This window comes from Taeniopygia guttata, chromosome 3 (assembly GCF_048771995.1).
Source record: "Taeniopygia guttata chromosome 3, bTaeGut7.mat, whole genome shotgun sequence".
Lineage (NCBI taxonomy): Eukaryota > Metazoa > Chordata > Aves > Passeriformes > Estrildidae > Taeniopygia > Taeniopygia guttata.
The window spans coordinates 14,267,855-14,280,551 of NC_133027.1; the positions used below are offsets into that span (position 1 = coordinate 14,267,855).

The following is a 12,697-nucleotide window of genomic DNA, read 5'->3' on the forward strand; positions in this document are numbered from 1 at the left end:
ACAGAACCATGTTGGGAAAGATAGCTGAGATCACTGAGTGAGAACCCCATCTGATCAACCAGACCAGGCACTGGGTGCCATGTCCAGTCTTCCCTTACACAGCTCCATGGACTGTGACTCCACCAGCTCTGGGCAGCCCATTTCTATGTTTAGCAACTATTTTTGTGAAGAAATCCTTCCTGGTGTCCAACCTGGATCTCCCCTGGTGCTCCTAAAGGTTGTTCTCTCCTCCTATGGCTTCTCGCCTGGGAGAAACCGAGCGCACCTGGCTCCAGGCTCCCTTCAGGGCTGTTCAGCGCCAGGGGCTCCCTCGCTCCAGGCTGAACACCCCCAGCTCCCTCAGCCGCTCCTCACCTGGGTCTGTGCCCAGACCCTTCCCCAGCTCCCTGTCCTTCCCTGGACACGCTCCAGCCCGCGGTGTCCTCCCTGACGTGAGGGGCACAGAACTTACAAACCAGCTCATTTTATCTGCTTGAGAGACCTGAACGCTAGGAACTCTGACTTGTAGGACTGAAATATTTAGACGTCCTCCGTGGCACCATTAAGAACCACCTGGGAGAAATCCACGTTTTCCCTTTTTCTCCACGTTTTCCCTTTTTCCCCATTTTTTGCCCCTATTCGGTCAGGGCTCCATCCACACCCGAGGTCTCGCACGCTCCGGGCCGGCGCCGCACGAGTTAAAGGCGGAGCGGTTTGGCCCCCGCCGGTTGCCGTCGCCGTGAGGCGCGGACAGGGCGGGGCGGCCCTGCCCGGCATGGCCGCCGCCGGCGGGGACAGCGGCCGGAGGCTCCGGGAGTGCGGCATGGCCGGCGAGCAGGCGGAGGACGGGGAGGAGAACATCCTGTATGACCTGCTGGTGAACGCCGAGTGGCCTCCGGAGACGGAGGTGCAGGTGCGTGTGGCCGCGGCACGGGCGGGGGAGGGGACCGGCCACGTTGGCGCGGGCGGGGACGTGGCGGCGCCCGGGGGCTGCGGGGCTGCGCCGGTGCCTCAGGAGGCTCGGCGGGATGGCCGCGCTGGTTCTGGCGGACACACGGGGTATCCGTGCGGCCACTGTCCCCTTGTGCCTTCCTGTGGCTTAATTCCCACCGTGGCTTGTGCTGCCTGGGGTGCCTTGAAGTGTTCTTTGCTTATTGAACAATGTATGTCAGGTTTTACTGTTGAGCTGACGCAAGCGAAGCTCTGGTGAATGAAGTCCAGGTGTCGTCTCTAGAAACTGCTGTACAGAGAGCTGTGGAGTCTGTGCTGGTGAAAATAGGACCTTCATTGAGTTTACTTTGTATGAGGAAAATTAGATCCTCTCTCTGGACTCCTGTATCAGTACAGTTGTGTCTGTATTTGCAAGGATAAAAGAGAAAAATATTTCACTTTATGTCCACAATGCACACAAATATCCATTTCTGATTTCCTAAGTGCTAGTTTACACTGTTCTTGTACTGCGGGTTTTTAGTTATTTCTAGCTGTTCTTCTACCCGGATCGCCAGAAAGGCTGAGAAGCTGTTTCATCTTACCTTTTTCATGTTTTGTTCTGCAATGTGCTGAGCTTGCTGCCTGTATGTCTGCTCTTGACTGACTTGGATATAGAGGATGCAAGCAATGTGGTTTTATTCCTTTTTTGTAGTGGCTTTTAAGTTCATTGAAGTTTTTAATGCATTTCCCACTGAAAGTTTGTAATAGAAGCATTTTAACAAAGTTTTATGCTTAATGAAACAACTGAACAGTAAAGATGTAAAAACATCACAAGTGGAAGACTATCTGTTAAAAATTACTAGAGCCATGCTCAAAAAAAATAGGTTTTCATTTGTCAGAAAGATTTTTTGGTGTTGTTGCTCTTGATCTGTAAATCCTCAGTTGCAGCAACACTTACGGGTGTTTGGAAAACACGATTTCAGTATTACCATTTATTAGCTTAATAGGGTATTTGTATAGATGAATTGATAGTTGCACTTACTTTAATTCAACTGTGTTTTGAGAAATGGTAAATAGTCTTTGTTTTTAGTAGCATATGGAAACAATTTTCCTGTTGCAAACCATGAGGAGGACTTAGGTATGATGACACAAAACTGTGGTTCTTTTACAGCCGTGTTAAGGGGCACATTTCTGACAAATGCCTTTTCTGCTGCCATTAGTACTCTTGAGGTTGTGTGGTAAGTTGATTAAAGAACTGGTAATTCTGAGAAACAACCATGTTGTTTCATCTCCTTTTGTTAGTACCCTGTAGGGTACTAGAGGGGGCTGTGAATGATAGGTTAGTGAGGTGACACCTCCCTATGGTGGCAGCATAAGGGGATGCTAATTTAAAGTGACTGTGTAACCACAGTCTGAGGGTCCTCATCTGCCCTGGTAGTCAGAATTTCTAAGCATTGTTGAATTCTGCTTGTTAGCTTAAGCAGATGGTGGTGGTTATTTTAAACTTGATATTTCTTGCCTATTTATTTTTAAGATAATACCTGTTTTCAATAGCAGAAGTTGGTTTGAAAATACTATGCTGTGTAGTTTGCTTGGATTTACATTCTTTTTGGAACCTGTCAGTACTCAAGGACGCTGCTGATAGTCTTTTTGCCATTTTAGTGGGAAATTGATTTTACACTGACAACGTAGGCAAACAGATTATTTTGTCAGTATGAGTCAGTTTTTGCCTTAAGATGCCTTAACAGTGATACTACTTAGGTGATTGTCCTAAGTGACTAAGTGTCCTTAGTTGACATTCCTTTTGGAGCATCTGTCTCTTTTAGTCCTATTTTTTTCACACTCTTCAGCAAAAAATCACACCCTACTTTCTTGTAGAACTGAGTCTTTTGGAATAAGTGAGGTAAAGAATGGTAGAAAGGGAAAGGAAGTTGAATGCTGTGCTGGGAAATGAAATTAGTTGTCTTCCTATGCAGTAATTTAGGCTACAAAGCCAGACCTTAAACTTTTACAGGTCTTTATTGACTTTATTTTTTTCTGTTATCTCATTTGGGCTGATTAATTTTTAATTGCAGAGCACTAGGTCTTACAGCTCTAATTATTAGAAGATGAGTCTTCTGATGAAGATGTAAAATCATGTTAAATTCAAGACATTGATGAAACTGGCATGGATCTCTTAGGCTGAATGCCTAAATTTTTATTTAATTTTAGTTCTTGTTGGTATTATCATTCACCTGTACTGAGCTTTCCAGTAAGAATTTTTTGGTGGATGGAGGGCCAGGGAGAATTACAGCGATTATTTGTAAAGGAAACACACAAGGAATTGACTACACCGAAGAAGAGAGTGGTGTGGAAATCAAGCAGTCTGTGTTCAGGATAATGATGCCATTGTATATAATGCACTGTTTGAGAACACTGAAATATATAATGAGAATAAAAGGAATTACTGAGTAGTAGATCCATGTATAGTGAAAATAGTGAATGAGTCAGTGGCTGTGGACAAGGCTGCAAGAGAGGACTTGTGAGGTGATTTATGGAGATATAGGCAGATGGAAATCTCTTCTTCAAATTATTTTCCAAAATGTATCACCTGGTCTTGTGGGGTTTTTTTTATTACAGTCTAATGTTTTGAGATTTCCCCAACACCCACCAGCTGCTGTCCCCCCAGTAAGCTTGCAGGCTGTGCAAAAAATTCCAAAACTAAGTGAGTGACTTGTCAGCAAGAATGTTACTTAGATTTTATTTCTGGAAGGCGTTAGGGAAGGAAAAATTGAAGTTGTTTTCCCAAGAAGGAATGAATTAAAAAGAAATACAGCACATCTGGTAACCATTGCTGTTCCTGAAATGATAAGAATATGTTATAAAAAGTCAAACTCAAGTCTTCGGGATATAACGGTAAATCAGTTTTGTGAAGTATTGAAGATGTATGGAATAGCAGCCCGTAGTTTAGGCTCAGGAGCAGACACTTAAAATACTAATAAAAAATTCTAAAGAGATGTAAACAGTTTTAGGAAATGATTTTTTTTTACTGGGAACTTCCTCATAATCCAAAAACTTTTAACAAGCTCTGCTTTTAAGGTCCTTAGGAAATTGCAGCTCTCCTGAGGTACTGGAGTAGCTGTAAGAAATAATTTATGCTTTCATTTATTTTACTGTAATGCATTGTTATTTCCTAGCTGATCAGCCTCAATGTGGAATGTTATCTATTAGTACAGCTGTGTTTGCTTCTTACATGCTGTGAGATGACAGCCTGGTTATTTGAAAGACTGCTTATGGATTGCAAACTTTGCCTGGAAAACTAATCTTTACTTTAATAATTTAAATTTGGGAGCCCAAATACTATTTTTTAAGTGTAGACATATTGCAAAATGTTGATAAATTTGTATGTCTTTCAGTGTTTACTGCTTTTTAACTTGGGGAGGCCTGAATATTTCAGTAAATGAGAAATTTGCTCTATATATTTTATATTGAATGGAAGAGAAAATTCAGTTATTGCAGACTCTGATGCTCAGTTTGTGGTGCTCTGATATTCTCATTAGAAAGGTATAAACATGATTGCTTATTTTGAGTTTTTTTTGTGGATCTTTCCTTATTGGTTATCCTTATTCTCTCCTCCGTTTTGTATCTTCTTTCTGCTTCTTACTGACAAATAATTTTAACTCCTCTTATAGATGAGAATATATATCCTGTGTTGTTTTGTATTCCTTTTTTCTGTGTTTGGAGAGTGCTTTCATTTATATAATGACTGCAGTTGCTCCCTCTGCCTAAAGTAGAGCAGGGCAGGTGGAAAGACTGTGTGAGATGGTATGGACTAGAGGTGGTTACCCGAGTGGCTGTATTACATAGTACAAATTGATGTAAAAAGAGGTGTTTTTTTTCAGAAATTGTTTTTCTTAATGTTTCTGAAACTTTCATGAGCAATCTTCAGGTAGCTTAGCACCTAGATATTAACGTAATATGTTGCACACCGAGTACTTTGACTGCTAGGCATTACAGATCATTGTGGCATTTATTTGGCATAAAAAGAATGATCTATAATGGCTTACAGGAGAACACAATCAGAAGTCAATGTCTTTTGTTACTACCCAAAGATTGAGGCAAAGCCGAATCAATAGACAATCTGTAGCACATTTTGTTTATTGCATCCTGACATTTAAATTATTTGGTGTTACAGCCTGTTTTAGCTTATGCAGTTAAAGAAGACATTATATGAAGTAGTGAGTAATAGAAAATACATGAAGAACTTGTAGGCTAGGAGCCAACTTAAACTTACTCAATGAATGTATGTATGAGTGTTGTATTTAAGTTAAAATGTGTGACATGCTGTCTGATGATTATTATTGTAATTGCAGCCAAGAGGCAGCAGAACACATGGTGCATCATTTATCATCACTAGAGCAATTGCAGGTAAATATTACTTGTCCTTACATTCATGACGTCTAAGACTGTGGATTACTTGTAAATTTTACCATTTCTGCCCTTTAGAGTGCCTAATGATGGAAATAGCAACGGGAATAGAGTACAGGATGTATTTTCAGGAAGATGTTTTCTGATTGTGAACGCTGTGTTATTTTTATGTCAATTTTGTAAGCATTCTTGTCTCCATTAGTTTGTTGGGACAAACTAATAAACTATACATCTTAGAAGTTAACAAGCTCTGTGTTTTGCAAACTGTATTGGAGCCTTCCCCCCCCCCCCCCCCCCTAAAGTCTCTTGTACTGGGCTGTCTGCTGGTTAGTTCTATGAGGAAGTTTTAAATTCTGATGATATTACATTTCATAAACCAAGTGTTAAATGGCAGTGGCTGAACTGTATTTTCATCCAGTAGAAATTTATCTTAAAATGAAAAAAAATAGTGCAGTGGTTTGTTTTTTTGTTTGATTGTTTAGTTTGTTTTTTATTTGCCATTTGCATTTATTCTAACATAAGAATTTGTTGGCCAAATTTAAAGGATTTTTCTCTCAATACCTTTTTCTTTAATGAGAATTTAAGATTCCCTGTGCAGTTATCTGGAGGGTGTTTTAAGACTACTAGATATGTAATTTTTACCTCTTTCCATTTTAGGTCCTGCATTGTTTTTGCTTCAGTACATCTGGTACAGGTAGGTTTTACAAGAATATTGCTTAATTTTCCTATTTGGTAATATTTTTATAGCTTTTTGATTTGATGGAAAGTAATTCCTCATGGGAGTAAAACTGAACACTTGTTTAGAATATTGTCCAAGAAATGCATAGAATAGCCACTTTTCATAAATTGAGTTGCAGTTGAAGTCTAAATAGAAGAAAACTGTTAAGTACTAGTTTGACTTTGTGCTTTCATCAGAAGCTGAAGTAACATGGCAGTTGGAGCAGGTTTCTCCAAACACGTGTTTTTGTCCTTCCCACTCCCAGCTGAGATACTGCAAGGGAAGCTGTTGTGAGGTTTTTTACTTAAGCCTCGGTGACAGATATGATGGCCTGACAGGGTTTGTTTCCCTTGGAGTAATAATTTTGTATTTTTTTCTTTGACAATTCAAACTCATACAAAAAGCTTGGTAACTATTTGAGCAGCACTCATGCCATTTATAAGTTTTAGTTTTGATTGAAAAAGTCTTTAAATGGTCCCATAAATTTATTGGGGTAAGTACAATGTTTCTGGAAAATTTAAGCTCTGGGGTTATATGGCTTGGCTGGTTTGAAGATAAGTTTCCTGTTTTAAAGGAAAATCTTGGTTTTGAGTTACATGGAAAGGGACATTAATGTGACTTCATGTGAAACAGTACTGTACTTGAATTTGGTAGGGAATGCTGTTTTTCCTGTTGCTGGTGTTCTACTTTATTTTTGTGCCCTTACTCCCCCCCCCACCCTTTTCTTGTGAGGGGGTGATGTTTATGGGCAACATACTGTCATGTGACTCTAGTTGTAAGAATTCAGTTGTAGACAGAATTCACTTACTTCTCTTCCCTCCCTCCAGTAGTCGTATTTAAAAGCTAGTTTCAAGTTTTTATAGTTTATTCTAGTTGCTATTTTCATGTATTTGATAAAAGAGTTTTGGAGGGAGCTTGGGAGACCTCTAGTTTAAAGTCCCAGTAAAAGCAGGAGAACACTGAATTCCAACTGGGTTCCTTGGTGCTCTGTCTAGGTAGGTGTTAGAAAGGTTGAAAGATGAAGAACCCACAGAGTCTCTGGTCAGCCTGTTCAAGTGCCTGACTGTCTTCATGGTAAATAAATATCTTAATGTCAGCTTGAAGCCGCCTTGGTTTTGGAAATACAGAGACATTTAGGTTGGAAAGGATCTTTACAGTCATGGAGTCCAACTGTTATGCCAGCACTTCCAGGTCCTCTAGAGAGTTGATCATAGTTTCTTGTGTTCCAGCCGTGCACCTCTGTTCCTCCCATCTTCCTGGTAGTCTCCTAGATATCAGTCACAATGCTGGTTTTTGCCATCTTGAAGCCTCCCCTTCCTCAGGCTGAACAAGTAGAATTCCCACAGCATCTGATTTATTATAGGGCAAGTACTCAAGTCCCCTTTTCATCTTGGTGCCCCTCTTGTTTACTGGTGTTCTTTTAATGGTGTACCAGAACTGGCTGGTGACCAGAGTGTAAAGAGTGATTAGTCAAGTGATCAGTTCTGTTAATATGCAGTTTTGTTCTGTTAGTAAAAACAAGGCTGTTGTTAGCCTTTGTCGTTGGCAGGGTGCAGTGTTGATTCATGTTCAATTGCAAATCCTCTCAGGTAATTGATGGTTGCCTTGAAGCTGAGTTGTCTGGTGTGTGTATCTGGATTGGTTTGCTGTGTGTTCTTATTGAGCCTGATGGTTTTGGTGTTTCAGCCCTGCAAAGTTTTCTCTGCCCGCTGGACTGGTTCGTCTGGTTAGTAAGCAGATCAACTGGCACCTCGTACTTGCAAGGTAAGCAGCTCCCATGCTTTGCCATTTCTGACAGGAATGAATGTATAAATGCTCCCTCTGCTCCCCCACCATCCCCACTCAGCTGTGCTGAGTTGATACTGTGCTAAAGATGTGCTATTCTTTCTGGTCAAGAGAAATACTGAAGGCTCTCACAGGTGGCTTCAGTGTGCTGCCTAGGGGCTTCTACCTGCTTCCCTTCAGTTAGTGCACCTCTCACTCAGGGCTGAATGTCTGTCTAGCTTTTGGGGCAAAGTGGCTTGCAGTGCAATCATTTTCAAATTCAAGTCCTGAATTTGGTTGACTAAAGACTTATAACTTGGCAGGATATATAATTTTAAAATAAGCAATTTATATTTGTGAAAAGTGAATGTGTACCCTCAAGACTTGTCTGCTATTGCATACATAGAGAAGTGAGAGTTCCAAGGCCAGAACCAGCTGTTCTGCAGGAATTTTAGCAACATCAGTGAGATCACTGGCTTTTAAAAGCAAGTACAGAAAAATCGTTCAGTGACATGATTACATGAAGGTAGTAGGGAAGGTTTTAGTTTATGTTGTATGCAAAGAGACATCACTTACTGAATTATGATAGTTGTTTATACCAGACAAAGCAGTACATATACAAAACAGCAATATCTGACTCTGACCTCCCATGCAGTGGGATTTTACAGCTTGTGCTGTTTTCTTAGTGCTGCTGGAAAGGAGTGGCAGACAGATTTCTCTGAAGTGGAAGGAATATCAGCATGGATATTTTATTTTTAATAAAAATGGATATTTCCCATTTTAATAAAAAAAAAAAAAAGAGGCAATTTATATCTAACCATAGAGAAAAGCACTTAGAACTCTGATGCACATTCTGTAAGGAGTGGACTTTAAGTGAACTTTCACATTTGTTTTTTCTTTCAGCAATGGTAAATTGTTGGCAGTTGTTCAAGACCAATGTGTAGAAATCAGGTAACTTAGCATTATCTGTTGCTTCAGCTGTGAAGTTCTGAGAAAGTGTTTCTGGTCATTTGCTCGCAATACTTTTACAGATTCCTTTTTTTTTTGCAATGTTATATATTGTGAAATTTATCCATGGAATGATCATAAAAGCAGGAGCCTTCTGTTTCTTTTTGGTTCTCAGACATCCCCCATGGAAAAAAAAAAACCCAAAACCAACATAAACTGTCCTTGACCGCCCCAATTATAACAGATGTGTTGATATAAGTATATATCTGTATTTCTCTCTCTGTTTTCAAGATGCGAAAGAAAAACAATCAAGATCCTCAAAAACACTCAGCGCAAATCATGGTCTTTCTAACCTTTGCCTTTCTGCCCTCTTTTGAAATTCTCCCCTAATAAATAGGCCAAGGATCTAGTGTTCTTCTCTGTGGAGTAGCTGGCACGTATAATACTTCACCTTGTTTTACAAGTGATGCGGATTGCTGTAAAGACTGATGCTTTCCCTTTTCTTGTGCTCTCTTAACAACAAGCTCTCCTTTGCCAGTTCAAGAGCACATTTAGCTGTAGAACAGATCTTGATTGAGTGTGTTTACTTGCTTCACAAAAATCCATTTGCTAGAAGGTCAGACCTTCCATTTATATGTAAAAGAAGCAAGTGTATGAAAATTGTTCAATCAAAAGTGGTGTGAGCACCATAAACGTCAGCTTAAAGACTATAAAATAAATCTTGTGTTTCAACTGTATTAATGTAACTATATTCTTGCATTGTTTCTAAAATTGTAACCTAGAGAATACTGACTAGGTTTTTTTCTAAAGTTATATGAAACACTGAAATGATTCTGTCCTATTTTGTACGGCATTACAAATAAATGAGGGATGTTGGTCTTTATGCAGTTGCAGGGGCTCTAAAAGACTATTGTTAGTTACTGTAGCTGCCTAAGGGTGAAAGTTACTATCTGCTATTTTGAACAAAGTAGTTAGAGGCATGCAGGCCTTTGAATTGTGCATTTGGAATATTTCTCTAGTGTTCTGTTACAGAAAATGGAATAGTGGGTTTTTTGTATCTAAATTCATATGATTTTTTTTCTGCAGGTCTGCAAAAGATGACTTTGTATCCATAGTTGGAAAATGTCAAGGTATGGTAATCTCTCCATTATTACTTAGTGTCATAATTGTTATTCATGCGTTGATAAATGGTGGTGTTGGTTTGCTTTAATGGTAGTGATATAACTTCTTAAAATCATTGGAAAGAGACTCTTGATAGTTTTGCTTCTTGACTAGCTCTGTTACCTTCTCTTTGCAACTTCTTTCTATGATGAATATATGAAACCTGAATCTGAAATGAAATGATAGTTAGAATTAATGGCTCTGGGAGACATATGTGATTTTTCTTTTTTTAACCTCCTCTGAGATAAGCTTGTAATCCTGGTGGGCCCCCTGCATTTTTTCGTGCAATTGACTTTTTGTTCTGCTGGAGGGATTATATTTATTTTTTGCTTTTATTAATAATTTTATTCATTTTTCATAGTGCCAAAGGATCCTAACCCTCAGTGGAGGAGAGTGGCATGGAGTCATGATTGTACATTACTTGCTTATGCTGAAAGCAGTGGAACAGTCAGAGTGTTTGACCTGATGGGTAGCGAGCTTTTGGTCATTTCACCGGTATGTGCTCTCTTGGGTTAAAATACCAACACTTTAATCAAGTCCTATGAGGAATACAAGCTTTGAAAAACAAAATTTGTTTTCTCATTTATTTTGTGAGAGATTCTTGACAAAAATCAATTTGTGCATAGAAGTCAAGTAGTTAGTCCCTACAAATCTTCCCAATAATCTCAGAGAAGTAAACGCAAATATTACTCAAAATTCTGTATGAAAGGATATCTGAGACTGAACTCTCCATGAGAGTGAGATTAAACTCCCTAAATAGTAGAACTTTTTTTAAGGACCATGGATAATTTCCACTCTTTGACCTTTTTTAAATCATGGCTGAGTTTGCTATAAATGCTTACACTATGAATACTATGCAGAAATGGACCATAAAAAGTTCCACTATAATACATCCATCCTACTATCAATAAGAGTCATGTGGAGCCCTTAAAACAGCACAAAAGGATATGTTTTACATCTCTCCTGAATTGTGGTGGATCTGTAGGTGCATCAGTGAAAGTATGGAATCACCACAGTTTGTAATAATATATAATAAATCTGCACTTTGTATGCAGAGTCAAATTGTAAATCAAGAAATATTTCTGCCAGAGTACTTTGCTTTGTACAATATTAGATAATTGCTGTTGACAGGCCCCACACAATATATTTTCTATTCTGTATTTTCAGTGTGTGTATTGAACTGGTTTGTGAAGGTGGCTCAAGTGCATTTCCTCAGTATATTGTCTTTGCAAACTTTATAATAGTACAATTTCTTTAAAATCAAGATAAAAGAAAATGTATTTAGTTTGCAACTGAAACTTTATTTTTTTAATACAATATAGTTAATTTAACTTTCTAATCCTTTCAGTACCAAAGACACTTTTTTAAAAATCCCGTTTCTCTCCCAATGTCTGCCCTCATTTCTGGGTAAAGACAGCAAGTTTTCCAGGCGATCTGAGTTACGCTATTGCTGGATTGATCTTTCTAGAATACAAAGCAAGTGCCCAGTGGTCAGCTGAACTCCTTGTTGTTAATTACCGTGGAGAATTGAGAAGTTACCTTGTGAGGTATGCATAAATTTTGACTTGCTTTGAGACGGGATAGTGAACTTCAAAATAATTCTTTCTATTCTTTAAAGAAAATAAATCTGAACTAATGCATGTATTTTTTTTTTTCTGGCATACTTAGTGTTGGAACAAATCAAAGCTTTCAAGAAAGTCATAGTTTCAGCTTTAGCAGCCACTACCCCCATGGGATAACAACTGTCATTTATCATCCTGGTCACAGGTAAGCATTCTGTTTGCTACCTGACATTGGTAAGTAAATGATGAACAAAAAGGAGCAAAATAAGCATTGAAGTGTGTTGGATAGGGAGGGGGAGACAAATCTATTCTAAAATTGCTAATTAGGGCATCAGTAATAACAAGTCATGTCTCTTTCTGGTATGAAAGATGAACCTTAGTTCATCTCACTTGACTTTCATTATTCCATTAGTAAAGTTATGTCCTTTTCTGTTTGTGTACCTTGTGCAAGCAATATGCACTTTTTAGAATGTCAGGAATAGCTTCAAACGAGGTTTCTGAATGTGGTGGAAGATGGGTAAAGGTTGAAGTATAAATTTAGTTGGCAGTTTTCTTCTTCTTTTTTTTGGGGGGGGTTTTCTATTCATGTGTTTTTGTTGTTGTTGTTTTTTTTGTTTTTTTTGTTTTTTTTTTTTTTTTTTAATCTGGAATTTCTTGCTGGACTTATTGGCAAGCCCATTTTCCCTAGTGTTCTCAGTGGAACTGCCAAACTCTGGTATTTGGAGTTATCTTGTGATGTGTTTTCTCTATTAGTAACCAGTTGAGTACAGAAACTGAACTTGAAATGTGGACTGTCTGCCTGCATGCTATTGAACCCAATGTAACTGGAATAGGTCCTGGTTAGCCTATTACCTTTACCCTATGCTAAAAATGGGTCTACTTTTTAAATATCAATTTGTTATGTACCAGGATAAACTGAGCAACTCTATTTCTATTTGTCTTCAGTTGTGGGAACTAAACTTTGTTTTATATATTTTTCTTTTATTAGGTCTGCTAGGATTGAATCTTTTAGTGCAATGTTATATCACTATCATTTAAAATGGAAATTAGGCTTGGCTATAAAATGCCAGAAGAAACCCACTGTTGGAATAACTTCTTCTCATTCTTCAGTATTAAGTGAGCTGTCATATCTATCTTAGGAAAACAAATTATTATTAATGAGATGTAATGTTCTTCTAGGTTATTATTTTGAGAGATTAATTTTGTAGATGGCTTTTTGTTTCCACCT

General features: G+C 38.7%; 1 protein-coding gene across 1 annotated transcript in view; it reads left to right on the forward strand.

The window, feature by feature from the left end:
* Positions 1 to 687: 687 nt before the first annotated feature.
* NBAS (NBAS subunit of NRZ tethering complex) overlaps positions 688 to 12,697 on the forward strand; it is a 157,507-nt gene continuing 145,497 nt past the window's right edge. Inside the window, exons 1-9 of the mRNA XM_012572811.5 lie at positions 688 to 892; positions 5,262 to 5,316; positions 5,974 to 6,010; positions 7,721 to 7,798; positions 8,702 to 8,749; positions 9,833 to 9,876; positions 10,269 to 10,402; positions 11,321 to 11,454; positions 11,576 to 11,674. Of these exons, the coding sequence (XP_012428265.5) occupies positions 755 to 892; positions 5,262 to 5,316; positions 5,974 to 6,010; positions 7,721 to 7,798; positions 8,702 to 8,749; positions 9,833 to 9,876; positions 10,269 to 10,402; positions 11,321 to 11,454; positions 11,576 to 11,674 (767 nt within the window). The 5' untranslated portion in view covers positions 688 to 754. The remainder of the gene's footprint in view (positions 893 to 5,261; positions 5,317 to 5,973; positions 6,011 to 7,720; positions 7,799 to 8,701; positions 8,750 to 9,832; positions 9,877 to 10,268; positions 10,403 to 11,320; positions 11,455 to 11,575; positions 11,675 to 12,697) is intronic.